Genomic DNA, 20,327 nt, shown 5'->3' on the forward strand with positions numbered 1-20,327 from the left:
TGAGGACTCAGGCAGTTAGTATTAAAGCCCAGTTTTAGGCCTAAAGGGAGGGGTTTGGGTATGTAGGAAAAGTCAGAAAATTTCAACAGCCTCAAACCAATACTTTTTGAGTTATGTAAAAAAAACTACAGGGGGGGTCAAATTGACCCCCCCCCCAGCAGGAATAGGGTTAAAGTTTAAAACTGAACAGGGGTCTTTCTACTTCTTCAATAAGTTTATTCTCAAATGTTTTCCAATGTTTGGAACTACCTTTATAAATAAATAATAATAATTTTTAGTTTGTTCATCAAATAATAAATTAATTAATTTAAATGTTTTTATTATTTTTATAATCGAGACCAAGCCGAATACTTTTCCTAATCATAATCATTATTACCATACTAACTTTTTAGTTTCGGGAATTTGTGCTAAGTTGGTATTGTTTCAGGGGTGGATACAGGGGGGGGAGGGGACATTCGCCCCCCCCCTGAGATTTCGAGGCAAAAAATCCCTGTCCTAATCCTCTATTTTTGTTCCTAATTCCTGAACAATCTTTTTATTGTTCCTAAATCCCTGTCCGAATCCTTTAATTTTGTTCCTAATTCCTGAACACTCTTTTAATTGTTCCTAAAATCCTGTCCTAATCATTTATTTTTGTTCCTAATTCCTGAACAATCTTTTAATTGTTCCTAAATTCCTGTTCTAATCCTTTTATTTTGTTCCTAAAATTTAAAAATCTAGTTTTTTAGTCTTTAGTCATTAATTTTGAGTCTTTTAAGTCAAAAACAATTTTCGCCTGCGGCCCAATTTTTTCTTCCTAATTATTAATTTTTTTTCCCTAAAAAAATCTTGCCCCCCCCCCCCCTCACTTAAATCCTGTATCCGCCCCTGTATTGTTTACTTATCTCTTGTTGTGCTATAGCAAAAAAAAAATCAATTTACAACGAACCAATGATGAACATTTCAAGCATTTGATATTTTTGTTGATTACTCTTGTATTGTTATCACTCTTATTTTGTTAAGCATTACATTTTTTGAATTACAAATGCGCTGTATTTAGTGCATTATAAATAAAAATAGTATTCTTGTATTGTTCAGGGTTTCCCACAAAGAATAAGACTATAAATACGACCTAAAACTCTTCCCAATGTTAGATTGAGTATATTTGCCATGAATGTATATGATATTTTTAATGATTGGGCATATTAGAAAATATAATTTAAACTTAAACTTAAGGAATTTTCTAAAATCTCATCCTTACTGGGCAACCCTGTTCATGGTTGACTTATAATCAGCCCTAGGGATTGGATATTTAGAAACTACTTTTTGTATTAAAGATGATTCCTATTTTAATCATATAAGATTTGTCAAGTCATGATTTTCATTGAGAAATGTATTGTGTTGTACGCTTTCCCCCATGGCTTGATCTAGCTAGGGCCTAGCCAGGGGTAATTTCAACTTAAATTAGCACTTTCACTATAACAGTATAATCACAGAGTTTTTAAACACGACCATGTAATATGAATAACTAGCTGAAGTGACCGGCGTTACCCGTGGAATTTTTAAAATCAAATTTTTAGAAAAAAAATTAGACTTAAAAAAATTTCAATTAAAAAAATATTACGATTAAAAATAAAAATGACGAATGTTACCCCCGAGGTATTCAAGCAGGCTATAGCTAGCATACAAATATATATAAAAATAAAAATATATAAGCGAAAAGCTTTAATTGTATAGACTAGCTTTCAGGGTGCTTCGCTCCCATCTTCTCTATTTCAACTTATTATTGTTGCTTTATCTGAGAGAATCTTCTCTTTGTACGATAGAAAACAAAAACAAAGTTTGCAGATTTCATAATACTTTTTCGTGGATTTTAAAATTATACAATTAGTTCAGATTTTTTGAGATAACTTTTTGTAATTCTGGGCCCAATAAGTTCTGCCGTTTTGACGTCTATTGGATACTAACAAACAAACAGACTTAAGTACCTTCAAAATACCTTAAAGGGACTCTCACCTTAATGTCAAGTGAGAAGATGGAATTCTCTGATCAAGTATGACATCCATTTAAATTTTTCTAATTCAAAAAACTTAGTGTTTATTTCCTAAAAAAATAAAGGAATTATCACAATTAAACACTTTTAAAAACCTAGGAAAAAATGGGAATTTACGCTTACGATCCCGTTTAACAATTCAAACCTTGCACCTAAACATATACATTACTTGTCTGGGTAGGTGTTATGAACATTGTTTATCATCAATAAGAAAAGGTATCTTTAGTCAAAACTTGAATTATCGGTTTTTTTTGTTCGTGAAGAATTTTGAATTAACGGATGTTTGTGTTCGTCATCGGAATTTTCCGTTCATTTAAAGGGACTGTAAAGGAAACATGAAAGGGGGTTTAGGCTGAAACCTGAGATTCTCAGGAGTTGATTGAGACATATAAGAGTTCTATCTTATGTTCCAGTCTCAAGAAATTGATATAAAACTGTGTGTAACTTATACCAAAACGTATATATGTAAGATTGTGTATAAGATTTATAGCATTAATCAAATCATATTCAACTAATACGCAACTATTCTGAAAACAACGATATCCCATGAGAATGCCTGAGAAACTCTGGTTTGCGCCTATTATTATTTAAATTTAATATTTTTTTTATTTTTATTTTTAAAAGATATAATGGATTAAATTATTTATACGTCCGAAACATGTCACCAGAACTCCAACCAATGGCAGTGCAGTATTATTGTCATGTGTCTCGGTCTCCTTTCATTTTTCCTTTGCATTCCCTATAAGAAAACTTCCATGCGCAAAGAATTGTACAAATTCTCAAGTCATGATAATTTATATTGTTCTGTATTTCAAGCTTGAAAAGTGTACGACATTTTGTACTATTAACTTTTGAGCGAAGAAATCTGCAAGTCATATCTTGAGGTAAATCCCTCTGTGTCTGCTGCGGCAATAGCAGGACATGCTTCCCTCTGTGTCTGCAGCGGAACATTTTACAGTAACTGGTAAACTGAATTAGTGCTGGGCATTACTATTTTTAATTAGTTTTACATCATTTAAAAATGTTTTAGTTTCATGTATTTCATGAGACCTATGAGAGCTATCAAACATTTTTGTCAAGCATTATTATCAAGCATTATTATCAAGCATTATTATCAAGCATTATTATCAAGCACTATCAAACATTTTCATTAATCATTTTTCTTGTGTTGTATTTTTTTAAAGAAAGAAATACTAAATAAAAATTTTACCATAATCTTAGGAAAAAATTAACACCAAACTTACCCTGGCAAAGGGGGGGGGGTGTCATTATGACATCTTTCCTATCGTATTTTTTCCATAGCTCAAGAAGTATTTGAGCTAGGTAGCTCAAATTTTTTGACCCAAATATAAATTTGAAAAAATCGAGATTTTAGGTCAACTGCATATAAGCTCTAATGGACTACTGTCTTATGGCACAATTTTTTTACACAACTAAACTTCATTTTAGGACGCTTTTATTTTTTTGATTTATAAATTTGATAAATTTTTGAGAAGCTTAAGGGAAAACAATCAATCAATAGAAAAGCAAGAAAATTCGCACAGATCTTTCCAGTGTATTTAGTAAAAATTGCAATTTAATTCTCAAAACTATAACTATGTAATAATAATAATAATACGTATAAAACTGATCACTATAGGTTAAATGTAATGATATATTTCAAGCTTTCATAGAAATTTTATAATTTCATACATCCCCCTTGAAAAATTACAGGTTTGATCACATGTAGAGAGAGAATAAAACCGCAACTGTGCTGCAACCGCAGTGAGGGAGGGAGGGCAACTTGAACCCATCAATAATCAGGAAATTTGTTCCGAACCGCAATGATTATAAAACGCTCTGAACTAACTAAGGTTAGCGCGCTTTAACTTTATCTTTGCGGGCACTTGAAAACAATATTTGCGGGGGGTAGTAGGTCAAATTACCCCCCCCCCCTCCTAGGGTTTTCACGAAACAGTCAATTCTCTTGCGCAACAGTTGCGTGGTTTTGCACGAAATGACTTTTTTGCACGAAATTCCGCATATTTTCGTATCAATATGAAACCAGTTTTGCACGAAATTGCGCATTCATTTAAAATGAATAATTTTTTTTGCACAAAATTTTGCATGAATATGAAATTTCCCAGGAATTCATGAATTAATGCAAAACAGGGTGGACTTCTTGTCCCCCCCCCCTACAGCCCCTCCCCCTTNCCCCCCCCCCTAGTTACGTGCTTGACCGGACTGATGATTTATAGTGAATGTGATTTGGTGACCTAAAACCTGAGAATTGGAGCTAATTCGACCATATGTGTGAGCGCCGAGCAGGTTGGAATATATTTTACTCTGATTGGTTTAATTTTGAATTTATTCATCATTTCCTCGAATTGTTTCTCAAAATTTAATGAAATAGCTTGAAATAACGAAATAGCTCAAAATCACGAAATAGCAGGAAATAATGAAATACGCAAAAACCAAGATTTTCTTCAGAATTTGCGCAAAATTTCGTGCAATCTTTACTCGAAATGTAAGCAAATCATTTTTTTGACTGGAAACCCCCCCCCCCCTCTCAATCCATAATTTTAAAGATAAATCCAACAAATTATACAATTTTTGAAAGCTCTTGAATATGCCAATCCAGATTTAACAAAAATTTGCACAAAAAAAGCAAAAACAAATATTTATCTGATGATAACATATTTTGCATTTCCGTCTCTTTTTTATAAACTTTATAACAAAACTAAGTAAAATATATCTCAAAATGATGCTTTATCCTTTGCAAAAAAAATACCTAATTTTTGCAAACTAGTTTTGCCATTTTGCAAAGATAAGCGGTAACTGTAAATTCATTTTTAAGTTAAATATCATATCATTGTGAATTGCTGTTTGTGCAGTTCTCCGACCATTTCTGAAGTAGAACGTACTAATGGGATAATGGGATAATTTTTTTTTTGCAATTCGCATTTGCCCTTTTTTGCACAAATTCAAAATATCATATCTTCATGACATTTTGCATTTTTAGAAAGCATTGATCTGACCTGATCTAAAAAGTCAAGGAATTTCAGCTCTCTAAATCTTATAGATTCAAGAAATATAAAAACCATCGGATGGGGGGAGGAGAGGTCAGGAATAGGGTTATTGAATAATGTAAAGCACTTCAACCAAGGGTGGGCCAATAGAGAATTTGTACTATAGAATACGCAAAATTCTATATAACATACTAAACTTGGTTTCTGTGGCTAACAGTATGTTTACATTAAATTTAAAATTTACGGTTTACAGTTGCGACATAATTTTTTGTTGATAAATGTTATAAAATAAATAATTATTTTATTTCGTTCCATTTTATTCTTATACTGTACTGTACTGTACTGTACTGTACTGTACTGTACTGTACTGTACTGTACTGTACTGTACTGTACTATACTGTACTGTACTGTGCTGTGTTGTACTGTACTGTACCGTACTTTACTGTACTGTACTGTACTGTACTGCACTGTACTGTACTGTACTGTACTGTACTGTACTCTGCTGTTCTGTACTTTACTGTTCTCTACTGTTCTGTACTGTACTGTACTGTTCTGTACTGTACTGTATGTTCTGCACTGTACTGTACTGTTCTGTACTGTATTGTACTGTACTGTACTGTACTGTTCTGTACTGTACTGTACTGAACTGTACTGTTCTGTACTGTACTGTACTGAACTGTACTGTACTGAACTGTACTGTACTGTACTGCACTGCACTTTTCTGTACTTACTGTGCTGTACTGTACTGTACTTTACTGTGATGTTTATTGTCCTGATTTATTTATTAGTGCGTCACATAAGAATGGTCACAAAAGAATCGTAATTCCATTTTTTACATAAACAAAAATTCTTAAAATGCGCCAAAGATATTTCTTTCAGGTTTAGTGGTTTTGTTGAACACTGGCGTAACGGTGATTGCAGTTATTATTGCACATAAAGCCGGGAAAAGAAGGTATATTAATGCAAATTTGAATTAATTTATAATTTGTTTTTACTTTATAGGGAGCCATTAAAAACACAAACTAAAAAAAGGAAAAGGGTTCTTTTTCTGAAATTTTTTTTAGAAATTATAATCCAACTTTTTTGAAGGTCAATTCTTTTAACTTATTAAACCCCAGGAATGTTGGTGGTCAAGCTCAAGCTATATCTATGCTCCGTAACACTCTTCTCATCTCTCTTCTTCTTGGTCTTACGTGGATGGTTGGTAAGTCTAGCTCAACTCAAAGGGATTGTAAGTGTAATTTTAAGTGACCCTCCATGCAAATAAGACAATGCCTGATTTACAACGGTACTCGTAACACCTTTGTGTGTTAGTACAGAGATATGTGTGTGTAAACTTATCGTTTGATATGTGAGATATGTTTGTGTAAACTTATCGTTTGATATGTGAGATATGTGTATGTAAACTTATCGTTTGATATGTTAGATATGTGTATGTAAACTTATCGTTTGATATGTTAGATATGTGTATGTAAACTTATCGTTTGATATGTGAGATATGTATATGTAAACTTATCGTTTGATATGTGAGATATGTTTGTGTAAACTTATCATTTGATATGTGAGATATGTGTGTGTAAACTTATCATTTGATATGTGAGATATGTGTGTGTAAACTTATCATGTGATATGTGAATTATGTGTATGTAAACTTATCATGTGATATGTGAGATATGTGTATGTAAACTTATCGTTTGATATGTGAGATATGTGTATGTATACTGATCGTTTGATATGTGAGATACGTGTGTGTAAACTTATCGTTTGATATGTGAGATACGTGTGTGTAAACTTATCGTTTGATATGTGAGATATGTGTATGTAAACTTATCGTTTGATATGTGAGATATGTGTATCATAGCATAGTATCATCATTGTATTGATGTATATGCCAAAGTTTTATGAAGATTTAGTAAATTGCTCCTAAAAACATTGAGTCATAATTTGTTCTCACTTTTATTAGGTGTTCTACACAGTACACTATAACAGCAGTACAGTACAGATTTATTATTGTTTAGGTTTCCTACACAGTACACTGGAGCAGTACAGCACAGTTTTATTATTAATTAGGTTTCCTACACAGTACACTACAGCAGTATAGTACAGTTGTATTATTGTTTAGGTTCCTAGTACACTGGGACAGTACAGTACATTTCTATTATTATTTAGTTTTCCTACCCATTACACTAGAGCGGTACTGTACAGTTTTATTATTGTTTAGGTTTCCTACACAGTACACTACAGCAGTACAGTACAGTTTTATTATTGTTTAGGTGTCCTACCCAGTACACTACAGCAGTACAGTACAGTTTTATTATTGTTTAGGTTTCCTGCCTAGTACGCTACAGCAGTATAGTACAGTTTTATTATTGTTTAGGTTTCCTACCCAGTACATTACAGCAGTACAGTACAGTTTTATTATTGTTTAGGTTTCCTACCCACCAGTACACTACAGCAGTACATTACAGTTTGCCTAAATGCAAGTATGGGAATATATATTCTTTTCTACAGTGTACTTGCGAATACACAGGAAAGATTACATATTTATATCATTAACTATCGTATGAATGAAAGTACAATTTTTTGTTTTTATAATGTCTCAATGATTTAGATGTACATTGTCAAATTTACAGTGTACTTTCTATTAATTTCTTAGTTTAAACCGATTTAATAAAGGTTTCTCCTTTTTGTAAGATTTTTTGTTAAACTACACATTTTTAATGATGAAATAAAGAAAGGGTGCAGAATGCGTACATTGATGGTTTTTAAATGACAGATCAAATTTTAAGTTTATTCCAATTTAGTTAGTTGCTTGAAAAATGCATATTTTTGATGTTTGAAGAGGCAAAACTTTAGGAGGCTGTCCCCGTCAGCTAAAAAACTGTAGGAGGCTGTCCCCTTCAGATAAAAAACTTTAGGAGGAGCTGTCCCCTTCAGATAAAAAACTTTAAGTAGAGCTGTCCCCTTTAAATAAAATCTTTAGGAGGCTGTCCCCTTCAGATAAAAAACTTTAGGATGAGCTGTCCCTTTCAAATAAAAAACTTTAAAGGCTGTCCCCTTCAGATAAAAGAATCTCGTAAGAACAGTGAAAAATGGTGAAAATGGCATGATTGATTATGTCTAAGAAGGGTTCAGAATTCAAAGATTTTCATTTTTATAAAATCTACGGCTCACCTCAATACATAAATAAAAATACCCCCCCCCCCTCACAAAGACCCCAACAAATTGCGCCTGAGAATATGGAATTAAAAAAAAAAATATGAAATGGTGAAGGTGCGGGGTGAGGTGAAAACAAGAGTAAGTGGAATAATAACAAGTAGCAGGTATACAGCTTATTCAAACAATTAAAGGAATTTAAAACAATTAAAGGATCTGTAGACGTAATTTTAAACAATTAAAGGAACTGTAGCCGTAATTTTAAACAATTAAAGGAACTGTAGACGTAATTTTAAACAATTAAAGGAACTGTAGACGTAATTTTAAACAATTAAAGGAACTGTAGACGTAATTTTAAACAAGTTTAAAAAAAAGAATTTTAAGTTTTGCATTTTTCTTTATAAATAGACAAACAAGGAGACCTTTAATAGGTAGGATGTTTCAACCCCCCCCCCCTCTCTTGTCTCTAAGGCAAGGAGAATAGAATATATATTAGAGTGGAATTTACTAGAAAAAAGTGTAAAACGGCCATTTTGTTGTACTGTTTCGATACTGCAGGTGAACTTCACATATTTGTGCTATTTGACCTTTTGGGCCCTGGAACATCATTTTATAGAAAATCTAAAATTAATATTAAAAGAAAACCAAATTATGAAAAAGACTGGTTTCATAATTGACCAATAATCATTTCACATAAACTCTATGCCTTTCACTTTACAAACGATGATTTTCCGTTATAACTATAAATCAAATGATGGTTTTTATTCACCTAATTCATTATAAAGTTTATTTAACAGCTTTAAACAATTCGAAATTGAAATGGATAGTCTAGGGAACATACTGTATTAATGTACTCTAAGGTCAAAATAAAATAATAACTTTTTTATTAGTAATAAGAAGGAAGGAACGACAACAAAACAAGTAACTCTCACCTCCAAACTACAGGTATTTCATAGAACCATAAAGCATTTTTCTTTAAATACTACAGTTCAATCCATAACTTCGGAGAAATCGATAGACTTTATGAAATGTCGTCTTCTAAACCTACTGACAATGAAATGTTGCAGATATTTAGTTTTTTAATAGTATAATTATATGAAGCTCTGTTAAACTGCCCCTGCATATTTATTTCATGGCTATTCAATTATTTTTACAATTAATGAGATTAAGATATAATAGTACAAAAGTTCTCCAAAGTTCTGGGTTAAACTGTAACAGTTTTAATCTCATTGATATTACCTATCCCTCTCCTTAATTTTAATCTCATTGATATTACCTATCCCTCTCCTTAGTTTTAATCTCATTGATATTACCTATCCCCCTCCTTAGTTTTAATATCGTTGATATTATCTATCTATCCCTCCTTAGTTTTAATCTCATTGATAATACCTATCCCTCCCTCCTTACTTTTAATCTCATTGATATTACCTATCCCTCTCCTTAGTTTTAATCTCATTGATATTACCTATCCCTCTCCTTAGTTTTAATCTCATTGATATTACGTTTCCCCCTCCTTAGTTTTAATCTCATTGATATTACCTATCCCCCTCCTTAGTTTTAATCTCATTGATATTACCTATCCCCCTCCTTAGTTTTAATATCGTTGATATCATCTATCTATCCATCCTAAGTTTTAATCTCTTTGTTTAGTCTGGAATTGAGATAAGTCCATGAAATGAAAGCCAGGAAAGAACTCTATCCCAGACCGGAGCAAATAATACAAATAAAAGAAGCTTGAATCTATTTTATAAAGCTTTTATATATTTGTATTATATGTTAGTATAGCTGGCCGATCAGCTGGACCGAATTATATGTTAGTATAGCTGGCCGGTCAGCTGGACCGAATTATATGTTAGTATAGCTGGCCGATCAGCTGGCCGGTCAGCTGGACTGAATGTTAGTATAGCTGGCCGGTCAGCTGGACCGAATTATATGTTAGTATAGCTGGCCGATCAGCTGGACCGAATGTTAGTATAGCTGGCCGGTAACCTGGACCGAATGTTAGTATAGCTGGCCGATCAGCTGGACCGAATGTTAGTATAGCTGGCCGGTAACCTGGACCGAATGTTAGTATAGCCTGGACCGAATGTTAGTATAGCTGGCCGATCAGCTGGACCGAATGTTAGTATAGCTGGCCGGTCAGCTGGACCGAATTGGCTGAAACTTTTTGAGAAATCCCATGAGTACCCTTGGGATAAACCCGGCTAAAATAATTCTTATTTTTATTTCTTTAAAATTTGCATTAGTTTTTTTTAAGTGTTTTCAAAATTCAACGGGCAACGCTAAGCACTTCAGCTAGTTTTTACTAAAATTTATTTTGTACACAAGGAAGGTACAATAGATACAAACATAGATCAAGTTATTACATTAATGAAAGAATGATTAAACATAATATTTGGAACTTTTAGTTGGTATGTAAAAAAATAACAGTTTAATAGTCAAAATGAAAATAGAAATGATGTAAGTTTTTACAGCTAACATTTCACAAATAATTGGTATTGTTATCCAAAGGTATCATCGAGTAGGTTATATTTAGTTAACATAACGTTTTGACAACAAACTTTAAAAAGAAACTAAACACCTCCTCAAGTTTTTTTTTTTGATAATTCTTATAATTTTGCATCAAAATGTCTTTGGCCTTTGATATTTTAAACTATGAATTTTCCTGGACCAAATACAGTGATAACCAGAAAACAATGGAATAGCAATACTTAAGCGTTTTGATGTTGTTACAAAGCAAATAATTTTACTAGTAACTTAGCAAAGCCCAATTTAAGTTAAATGGGTCTATTTACACTGTACAATTGCTATGTCTAATATTCATTAAGTTCAAATTTGAGTTTAAAAGTCGTCTTCCTATTTAAGAGCTTTCCTGTTATCACTGTATTCAATTAGTTTGAAATATCAAAGGTTTATACCCTTAGGTTGCAAAGATATAGGGTCTAGAATATTTAAGCTTAAAGAGACTGTGACATGATTTAAAGTGACTTCATTTATAGATTGTCATGTCTCATTCACAAAGATAACCTTAAAAGCTGTGTCTGATCAAGAAGGAATGAGATATCCATGTTTTTCTGTTTTAGAAAAACATCAGATAAAAGTCTAAAGAAGACGTCAGACTAAAGGTTTAGGATCACTGAAAAATAGAATGATGGTCCCTGTAATGCAAGTGTTTAGTTGTATTGTTTATCTACTATTTTGTTAATGATGTTTATTATTTGCTATGTTTTACAGTCCATTTGTAGAAAGTACAGAATATATGTAAAAGTATTATTAAAGAACTCAATTCTATGTTTAAAGTTAAAAATTTTGTAAGTCAAAAAATCTAGTGAAAATATAAAAATTGTAAAAAAAATTCATGTAGACAGTTTTAATCACATTTTTGATTTAATAATCCTTTACAAATTTACAATTAAGTCTGAAAAATAACAAAAAATTAATTGAGCAATTGATGAAATTTTTATTATTTTGCAAATTTAATGATTGAAATTTCAGAAAAAAGGGAAATGAACTTTGCCAACTTTGTTATAAATCTTTTTTTTTCTTTGCAACCCAAATCTCTTAGACCTTTTATATTTTAACCTTTAAATTCTGCGTTTGCTTTACCTGTGCAACCTTTAGCAGCTGAAATTAATCTTTGAAATATAAAATTCGTGGGAAAATTAGGGGAAAAGTGGAAGCTTTAGAGGATTCGGATATTATTACCGATCTTATGGAAACATCTAGCCGACCTAGTTCACATACTGTGGTTCATGAAGTTTTAAATTTTGAAACTCATCTCCCTGATGAGCGGGGGAAGGCAGGCAGCCATGAGCCACCACTATTTCCCCTTCCGTGCCACATATTAGCTTTTTCCTCTTCCGGCAGCCATGAGCCACCACTATTTCCCCTTCCGTACCACCACATTTGACTCTTCCGGGCAAAACTACTTTTTTGAAAAAAAAAGTTTTACAGTTTACATTAAGAGGAATCATCCTTATTACATATTAACACTGAAATATAAAGATCTAAATATATATTTATTGCGTGACGCGGCTGGATTTTTAAAAATCACACTTTAAAGGCCCTAAATATACCATTTAAAAAAGTAGTTTTGCCCGGAAGAGTCAAATGTGGTGGTACAGAAGGGGAAATAGTGGTGGCTCATTGCTGCCGGAAGAGAAAAAAGCTAATATGTGGCACGGAAGGGGAAATAGTGGTGGCTCATGGCCGCCTGCCTTCCCCCGCTCCCCTGATCGCCCTCTTAAACAAATAAAATTCTTAGAATCTTTACCTGAGGTCGGCTTACCTGTTTTACCTGTTTTGACGTCATTTTTAATTTTGACCCCATATGAATCTAACTTTAATTCTTCACATAACACTAACCCTGATCAAAAAAATCCGATCATACATTGAAAAAATTGCGAGCTGAACAGGCCACCCTTAATTCTATCGAAAATAAAAACTTTAAAGATAAATTACAAAACATACCTTTCAATGTAATCAATCCTCGTCTTCAGATGATTCTTAAAGAGTATTTGATGATATCCCAGATAATATTCAAGAACCTCAGGGTATTGTTTAACCTAATCTTGAAAACATTATCCTTGATATAGTCCGTTTGGAAACCTTTGAAAAAGCTTATCAACCCTTAATTAAAGATATTTTTATTGATAAATATTCGTCCGTTGTTAGTTTGCATGCCTATGATATAGGTTCTGTTTCTGATAGCCAGGGTTTCTATCACACATCTGTTTAAAACCTAATGAAACCCTTCTCAAATTTTATAAAGTTTACTATTTAGCTCAAGAAGAAAAGCACAGTATTTGACGAGATCTGACTGGTGGAGAACTAAGGAATCAATCATGTGAGCTTTTCACGAGCCCTCCTTACATATGTTACTAGAATTCAAATACACAAATATGGTTGAGAGAAAATATGATTCACAGATAAGAGAGAAATCTAGAGGAATCAATCTATAAGTACATATATATATATATATATATGACCATAAGTCTTCTTTACAGTTGATTATTATGCTAGACTTTCTATTCAATTAACTTAGAATTTATTTCAGGAAATGTTTTTCTATATTAGGAATTGTAGAAGACAGATATTGGATTTTAATGTTTATTGAATCAACTTATTTTGGCACCATTGGATTTATTTTTTTAATTAATAATTATATCTTTGTAACCAAGCTTTAATATAGTATTTTTTTTAATTTAGATCTACATTTGGAAAATATATTTTTAAGTATTTAATCTTTTTTGGAGCTTTATAAGAATAAAAAATTCGTTGCAGCTTTTATTTATTATTTGTATAATTTAAACAGATCACTCTTCAAATCTAATATTTTAATGAATCAGTTTTTAATAAAAGGTTTCTCAGACCTGATTTTATTTTTAATAAATAATAGATCAAGTTTTCAAATTCATTTAAGTTTTCAACTTCTTGTAAGTTTTTAACTTCTTGTAAGTTTTCAAATTCATTTAATTTATTTCTTTTATATTCTTGATCATTTTCAAAAACAAATTTTTTTGATTCAACCAAACTTGTTTTTGTTATAGTGTCCGCACTTAAGGGTTAGTATGCTAAAACACTATGCCCTGGCTCTTGATTGTTTACCTTATGTATGCCTGATTCTCAGTCAAAGCCAAACCTTTATACGTCCAGACTAATTATACTCATGCCAAATTCCGGTAATGACCCGCGAAAATAGGATATATTTTGAAAAACTTCTCTCATTGGCCATAACTAAGAAAACCTTCTCAAAATTTTTCAAAAAATCCCGCAGTGTAAGAGCTAAGTTAATCATTCACGAATCCTATAAGTATAAAACAATAAAAAAATCCATTGATATATCACTCCCAGACTACAATTTTTATAATTGCTTTCCCAAAATAGTCAAACTGAACTAATGTATAATATAAACTGGGATTAACGGGTTGTTATATTTTTTTTCTTATTACTTTACTTAATTTAAGTTTTTCTTTTATAGTAACACGTTCTAGTGTTGTATTTTTATTATATTCTACTGTGTTATTCATAATAAGCATATTTCATTTTATGCTTATATGTGTGTATTTCGTTAAGCGGTGTTTGGTTTCGTCAATTACCGTTAGGGCTAGATTTGCGCACATGTTGAAGAGTTTAGACCGGTTCGTATGTATACCAACTTAGTCTTCTAAAAATGTAACATGTTTCTAATAAATATTGTCTATTTCTTCACTATCTAAGTCTAATATTTCATCCATTAACAGATTTTAGTTTGAGTGAAACTGAAATTGGTCTAAAGAACCTGTATTTTGCTGTAAAAATTATATTCGATATTAGAATTTAAAATAAGGACAAGAAAAACAATATGGCTGGTTTTGCATTTGTCTGTACACAGATTCAAGTGTTATGCCGAAGCATTATTCGAGACCTCTACTGGTAATATACTAAACTAAATTAACACTGAAAGCGGCAGATTGAAGCCTGAGTATTGAGTTCTACCATTGGACAATTTGAAAATTAAACAGGCAGCAGGACTGTACAGGGTTCCATTGGGAGGGGGCGTGGGGGGGGGGGGTACTTGGTAAATACATTGCAACATGTACCTTGGAGTTTAAGCGATAAATGAAAAATTCACTTTCTCGGTCAGAGGGGAGGGGGTTAGTTTTAGACAGGTTCACTCCAATATAGTGCATATGCCCCGGACAAGTAATACAGCCTGAAGCTATAAAAGATGGTATTATTCAGATACTATCTATCTTTCTTTCTATAATTTGGACATCGAACAGGCAGCAGGACTGTACAGGGTTTCATGAGGGGGGGGGGGGTACTCGATAAATTCACTTTCTCGGTCAGAGGGGAATAGTTTAAGACAGGTCCACTCCAATATAGTGCTTATGTTGTTATAATTATGATGTTATAAACCCTTTTTTTTCTTTGCAACCCAAATGTCGTAGACTTTTTATATTTTATACTTTAAATTCTGTTAGGGAACATTGTGTAAGTTTGAAATATCAAAAGTTTACACCATCAGGTTGCAAATAGATATAAAGATAAAAAAAATTAGAGCTTGGGACCCGGCAGGAACTCCAAATATATAAATGTAAAATAGTATAAAAAAGTATTTTGTTCCAACAACTTAAAAAAGGTTAAGAAAATTAAACTTTAACTTCTCTCTTGGTTTAAATGTATTCTTGACGCACTTCATAATAAAGAAAAATAATACCGGTTTATATTATAAAGCAGTACATTCCATGTTCCAAAGAACATCAAGTATAGAGAATTCCAGGGCCCAAAGGAATTAATGGTTGTCAAGTTGAGAGTTACAGGGCCTAAATTACTCACTGCTTATATGCTAGTGTTTTTTAGGGCCCAAAAAAGTGACTAATTTTAAAATAGTGAATTCCAGGGTTCAAAGAATTGACAAATTTTAAAATAGTTTATTCCAGGGCCCGAAGCCGGGATTTGCATGACGTAAGGCGTGACTGTTCATGACTACATGCCTGAATGTTTAAACAACTGCCTAGTGCCTGGGGCTTGAAAGGTGCAGCTTCAGTGTCAGTTTGCAAAGATTGCCTTGAGATTTAAATCTGCTTTAGTGTATTGTGAAAACCAAAAAAGTCTGGAATATTAAGACAACTTTTAGACTCAATTTATATGACTTTAAATAGTGCAATGAACAGAAGACACATCAAATGTGCAGTGAAAACAGACCCCTTTTAGTGATTTAATAAGTTTCTTGTAAAGCTATTTGCTTGTTACAACCTCAAATACATTCAAGTTTTGCTATACAGTTGTCTTCTTAATTCTGGCTATCACTGTATATTTAAGTGGGAAACCCTGTAGTTCTGTTTAGTGGGACACCCTGTAGTTCAGTTTATTGGGACACCCTGTAGATCTATTTACTTGGACACCCTGTAGATCTGTTTAGTTGGACACCATGTAGTTCTTGTTAAGTGGGACATCCTGTAATTCTGCTTAGGGGGACATCCTGTAGTTCTGTTTAGTGGGACACTCTGTAGTTCTGTTTAGTGGGATACCATGTGGATCTGTTTAGTGGGACACCCTGTAGTTCTGTTTAGTGGGACATCCTGTAGTTCTGTTTAGTGGGACACTCTGTAGTTTTGTTCTGTTTAGTGGGATACCATGTGGATCTGTTTAGTGGGATACCATGTGGATCTGTTTAGTGGGACACCCTGTAGTTCTGTTTAGTGGGACATCCTGTAGTTCTGTTTAGTGGGACACTCTGTCGTTCTGTTTAATGGGACACGTCCTGTAGTTCTGTTTAGTGGGACACCCTGTAGTTCTGTTTAGTGGGATACCATGTGGATCTGTTTAGTGGGACACCCTGTAGTTCTGTTTAGTGGGACACTCTGTAGTTCTGTTTAGTGGGACACCCTGTAGTTCTGTTTCGTGGGACACCCTGTAGATCTGTTTAGTGGGACAACTGTAGTTCTGTTTATGTGGGAAATCCTGTAGATCTGTTAAGTAGGACACTATTTTATTCTGTCTAGTGGGAGTGGGACACCCTGTGGTTCTGTTCAAGAATATTCAAATGTTTGACAAAGCATAATGACTATTGTTTTAAATATTAAAATATCTTTTTTTTCATTACTCTCTTTGGAATTTAAATTTGTCTGGAAACCAACTTTCTTTTACAGTCGTCGTCGTATATATATCAATACAATGAAGACGACTTTCGAGTTCAATTTTGGAGTTCTACAAGCTTACAAACAGCATTGATCTTTAAACAGCACTTAAAACAAGTATAAATTGTCAATTAATCTTTGCTTACTTTTAAGCTTTCAACTTGAAAAAACTTGAAATCAAAACATGAATAGAAAAGTCGTCTTCTTTGTATTACGCAAGCCACTTAACTTCCTCCTATTATTGATTCAACCCCCCCCCCACACGTACATTTTCATGTTAAGAGAGATATAAAGAACAGGTTTAAATAAAACATAAACTGTTTCCTGCGCGAACTCAAGAAGGTCAAGTGCAAGGAGAATTGAATACAAGGAGGGGGCAACGGGCAATAGGGTTTCAAGGGTTTCCGTACACTTTACTGTGACGTATTTGGAATGCTGGAGAACTAGTTTTTGCGTAACACAATAATAAAGGCAGCCGATCTAATGTAAACTTAAACATGAGTTAGTATACGGTCAATCTTCATCATAACGTACAATCTTTATTATTGTTGTTACGCAAAAACTAGTTCTCCAGCAGTCCAAATACGTCACAGCAAAGTGTACGGAAACCCTATATTGCCCCCTCCTAGTATTCAATTCTCCTTGGTCAAGTATGGGTACGCATGCATATATACGCATGGGGAATTTACTCAGTCCTGTTTTGCAAGGAATGATTCAAAGAATACAGAATGCTAATAATGGTTAGCAAAGAAAGAAACGTAAGTTTTATATAGTTGCAGGGAGTGAATTTATGAAAATGGGATGGTATAAATTCCATACAGTCGTCTCTAAAATGTTTTCCTAAATTGGGAACCTGTATATATTTTCCAAACAGAACCACCATAATGTATCATATTGTTTATAGATCCCTAAAGTCGACAATTGAGATCCTGCCTACAGATATCATCGGCCGGATATCGATACAGGCCGTGGCCCGAAGTTCAGTATAGGACGAGGGGAGGAAGGCCAACCACATCAATCTCTAGTCCGAACCACATTCTCATCATTTTCTCGTCCGATCCACATCGAAATCCTCGTCCTTTCAATATAATTTTTTTTAAGTGTCCGATCCTTGAAAATAAATACATTTTTTTTTTAATTTGGCGACGTTAGGGCATAAAACATGACTAGAATAAAGTTTTCCAAGGATTTTGAGATGTTGGAATCTTCAAATCCACGAGAATGATGTCAAACATTATTTAGGTTAAAAATTGAATCTCTTCTGCCTCCAAAATGGATAACTTTCACAAATAAAAATTTATACCAAAGAATTCGCGTGAACATGGTCTTTAATCTTTCCATTTCAACCCATACAAAGTAATCATTGATTTCTGATTTATTTACAAATGAGGTAGATTTGTTGTCCCCACTAAGAGATCGATCACTACTGCCCGCCGCATACTTAAAATTATAGAAAAAATAATGTTCAATTTATATTATTCAAATCATTTGCTACAATTAATTGGTCACAACCCTATGAACTCAAACAGTATTTAATCATATAAAAATTGTAAGTCATATCTCTAACCCAAATTCAGCGTGAATATTACAAAAAGTTGTTTACATCGAGTTTGAGAATGTTTTGCGGCATTTTCCGCGAAAGAAAGGGCTCTTAAACAGACGCTTTTTTGTAGAACATCGTTTATGGAGCATTTTCATTTTTACACAAATCTAAAATTTAATTGGGAAAATTTTATATTTCATCTATGCCCTAACGTCGCCATAGTTTTAAAAAATGTATTTATTTTCAAGGATCGGACACTTAAATAAAGTAATATTGAAAGGACGAGGATGTCGATGTGGTTCGGACGAGAAAATGATGAGAATGTGGTTCGGACTAGAGATTGATGTGGTTGGCCTTCCTCCCCTCATAGGACAGAAGTAGCGCAGGCGTGCAGTAAAAATACCTGTCTGCAAAGGCGTATTACTATTCTTGTCTGCTAGCAAGCTTTATCCCCGGGGTCACTGTGAACAAAAGAAAGTTCCTAGATGAAAGTGTACTCAAGTCTCAGTAAAATAAAAACATAAATATTTACAGTAATTATTAACGTTAAACCTTTAAAATTAAATCTTTCCTTGTTGTGACAAGACTTTAAAGGTTTTTGAACAAGTTTTTTAAAACATTTTATAAAAAATTATTAAATCATAAACAGTTTTCTTTGATCGGTATATTCCTAGAGAACGATTAGTTGAATTTATTTGATTTTAAAGTGATGCTATATCGTTTGCACCAATGTCCGATTGAACTAATGTACTTTTTCACTAAAATCAGCTGATCAGTAACCATTGTGGCCGCATTGCCCGCCCCCCTAGCCGCAGGCTCGGCCTAGAAATTGTCTTAACCTAACTTAACCCTCAAATAAAACTTTAGTCCGAATGAACGTTAGTGCGAATGTACGTTAGACCGATCAACCATTAGTGCAAACGATACGACACCTTTAAAGTACCACAACAAAGATTGAATTTAAAGGGATTTTACGGGTAATTTCAAGTGAGTGACTGCATCAATGCCAAATTCACAACGATACCCTTAAGTTTTGTAAATTTGAATTATAACAATGTTTATGATTTTAATTTTTGAAAAATGATTGTAAGTTCTGTAATAAAGTGACTTACGTATTTACTACTTGTACTGTAGGAATGGTAATTATCAGAATTAAACGTTTTTAAACCTAGAAAAACGGCAATATCTTCCACATAATTGATAAGATAAAGGTTTCAAGGGTTCTGATGTGACTCAGGTATTGCCAACTTTGCATGGAGGGTTAATTGAAATTATGCTTACAGTCCCTGAAAAGGGATTTATTTTTATCGAAATTTCTATTTTAAGATATTCTTAATACCATTGTTTCAGATGGTCCTACAATGTTGAAAGCTACAAAAGACAAGTTGACTCCCAAAAGCGGTAAATTCATAGTTTATAATCTCATATAAAAATTCAAAACTAACACTTTTTTATGTTAATTGTTTAAAATTTTCGAATATTTCACGTAAACATATTGTAAATTATGTACGCCAAATAATAAACTTTTTATTATTAATTTTATTTTTTAATTTTTACAGAGAGAATATGAATTTTTGTGTGTTTTTTGTTTGTTTGTTTTCTAAAAAAATGTCGAGATGGCTGAACTAATTGGACCTTACATTTTCTATTGGACCTCATTAGAGGTCGCAGTTGTCAATAAATGAATAAACATTTTAATTAATTACACAAAAAAGCAGACTTATTTTTATTTATGAACAAACAGAAGTAAATTTTGGGGCGAAAGGTGCATGCAGCCCCTTAATTCAATTTTCAAGACTGGAGGAATCAAATCCCCCCCCCCCCTTCTACCCCCATTGAAAGGGTAATGACATGAAAATGACCAAAATACAGTTCAACAAAAATCCAAGTGGGAATATTTTGCTTAAAGGGGGGAAAATTTCATAATCTGTCCCCTAGTGTGAGGGGGGGGGGGATTTAGGAAA

At 33.0% G+C, this 20,327-nt stretch overlaps 1 protein-coding gene and 1 long non-coding RNA gene across 3 annotated transcripts in view; both read left to right on the top strand.

The window, feature by feature from the left end:
• The first annotated feature begins 15,713 nt into the window (after nucleotides 1–15,713).
• Nucleotides 15,714–16,845, top strand: LOC111711869 (uncharacterized). The gene is made up of 2 exons (XR_002767333.1): nucleotides 15,714–16,167; nucleotides 16,374–16,845. It is a non-coding gene; the product is annotated as an uncharacterized LOC111711869 (long non-coding RNA).
• Nucleotides 16,846–19,668: 2,823 nt separating this feature from the next.
• LOC111711865 (1-phosphatidylinositol 4,5-bisphosphate phosphodiesterase eta-2) overlaps nucleotides 19,669–20,327 on the top strand; it is a 28,544-nt gene continuing 27,885 nt past the window's right edge. The window contains exon 1 of one of the 2 annotated variants that reach the window (XM_023486325.1): nucleotides 19,669–19,764. In XM_023486325.1, coding sequence (XP_023342093.1) covers nucleotides 19,725–19,764 — 40 coding nt within the window. In that variant the 5' untranslated portion in view covers nucleotides 19,669–19,724. The remainder of the gene's footprint in view (nucleotides 19,765–20,327) is intronic. The other variant, XM_023486324.1, reaches the window with a different exon arrangement.

This window comes from Eurytemora carolleeae, unplaced genomic scaffold, assembly GCF_000591075.1.
Source record: "Eurytemora carolleeae unplaced genomic scaffold, Eaff_2.0 scaffold722, whole genome shotgun sequence".
NCBI lineage: Eukaryota > Metazoa > Arthropoda > Copepoda > Calanoida > Temoridae > Eurytemora > Eurytemora carolleeae.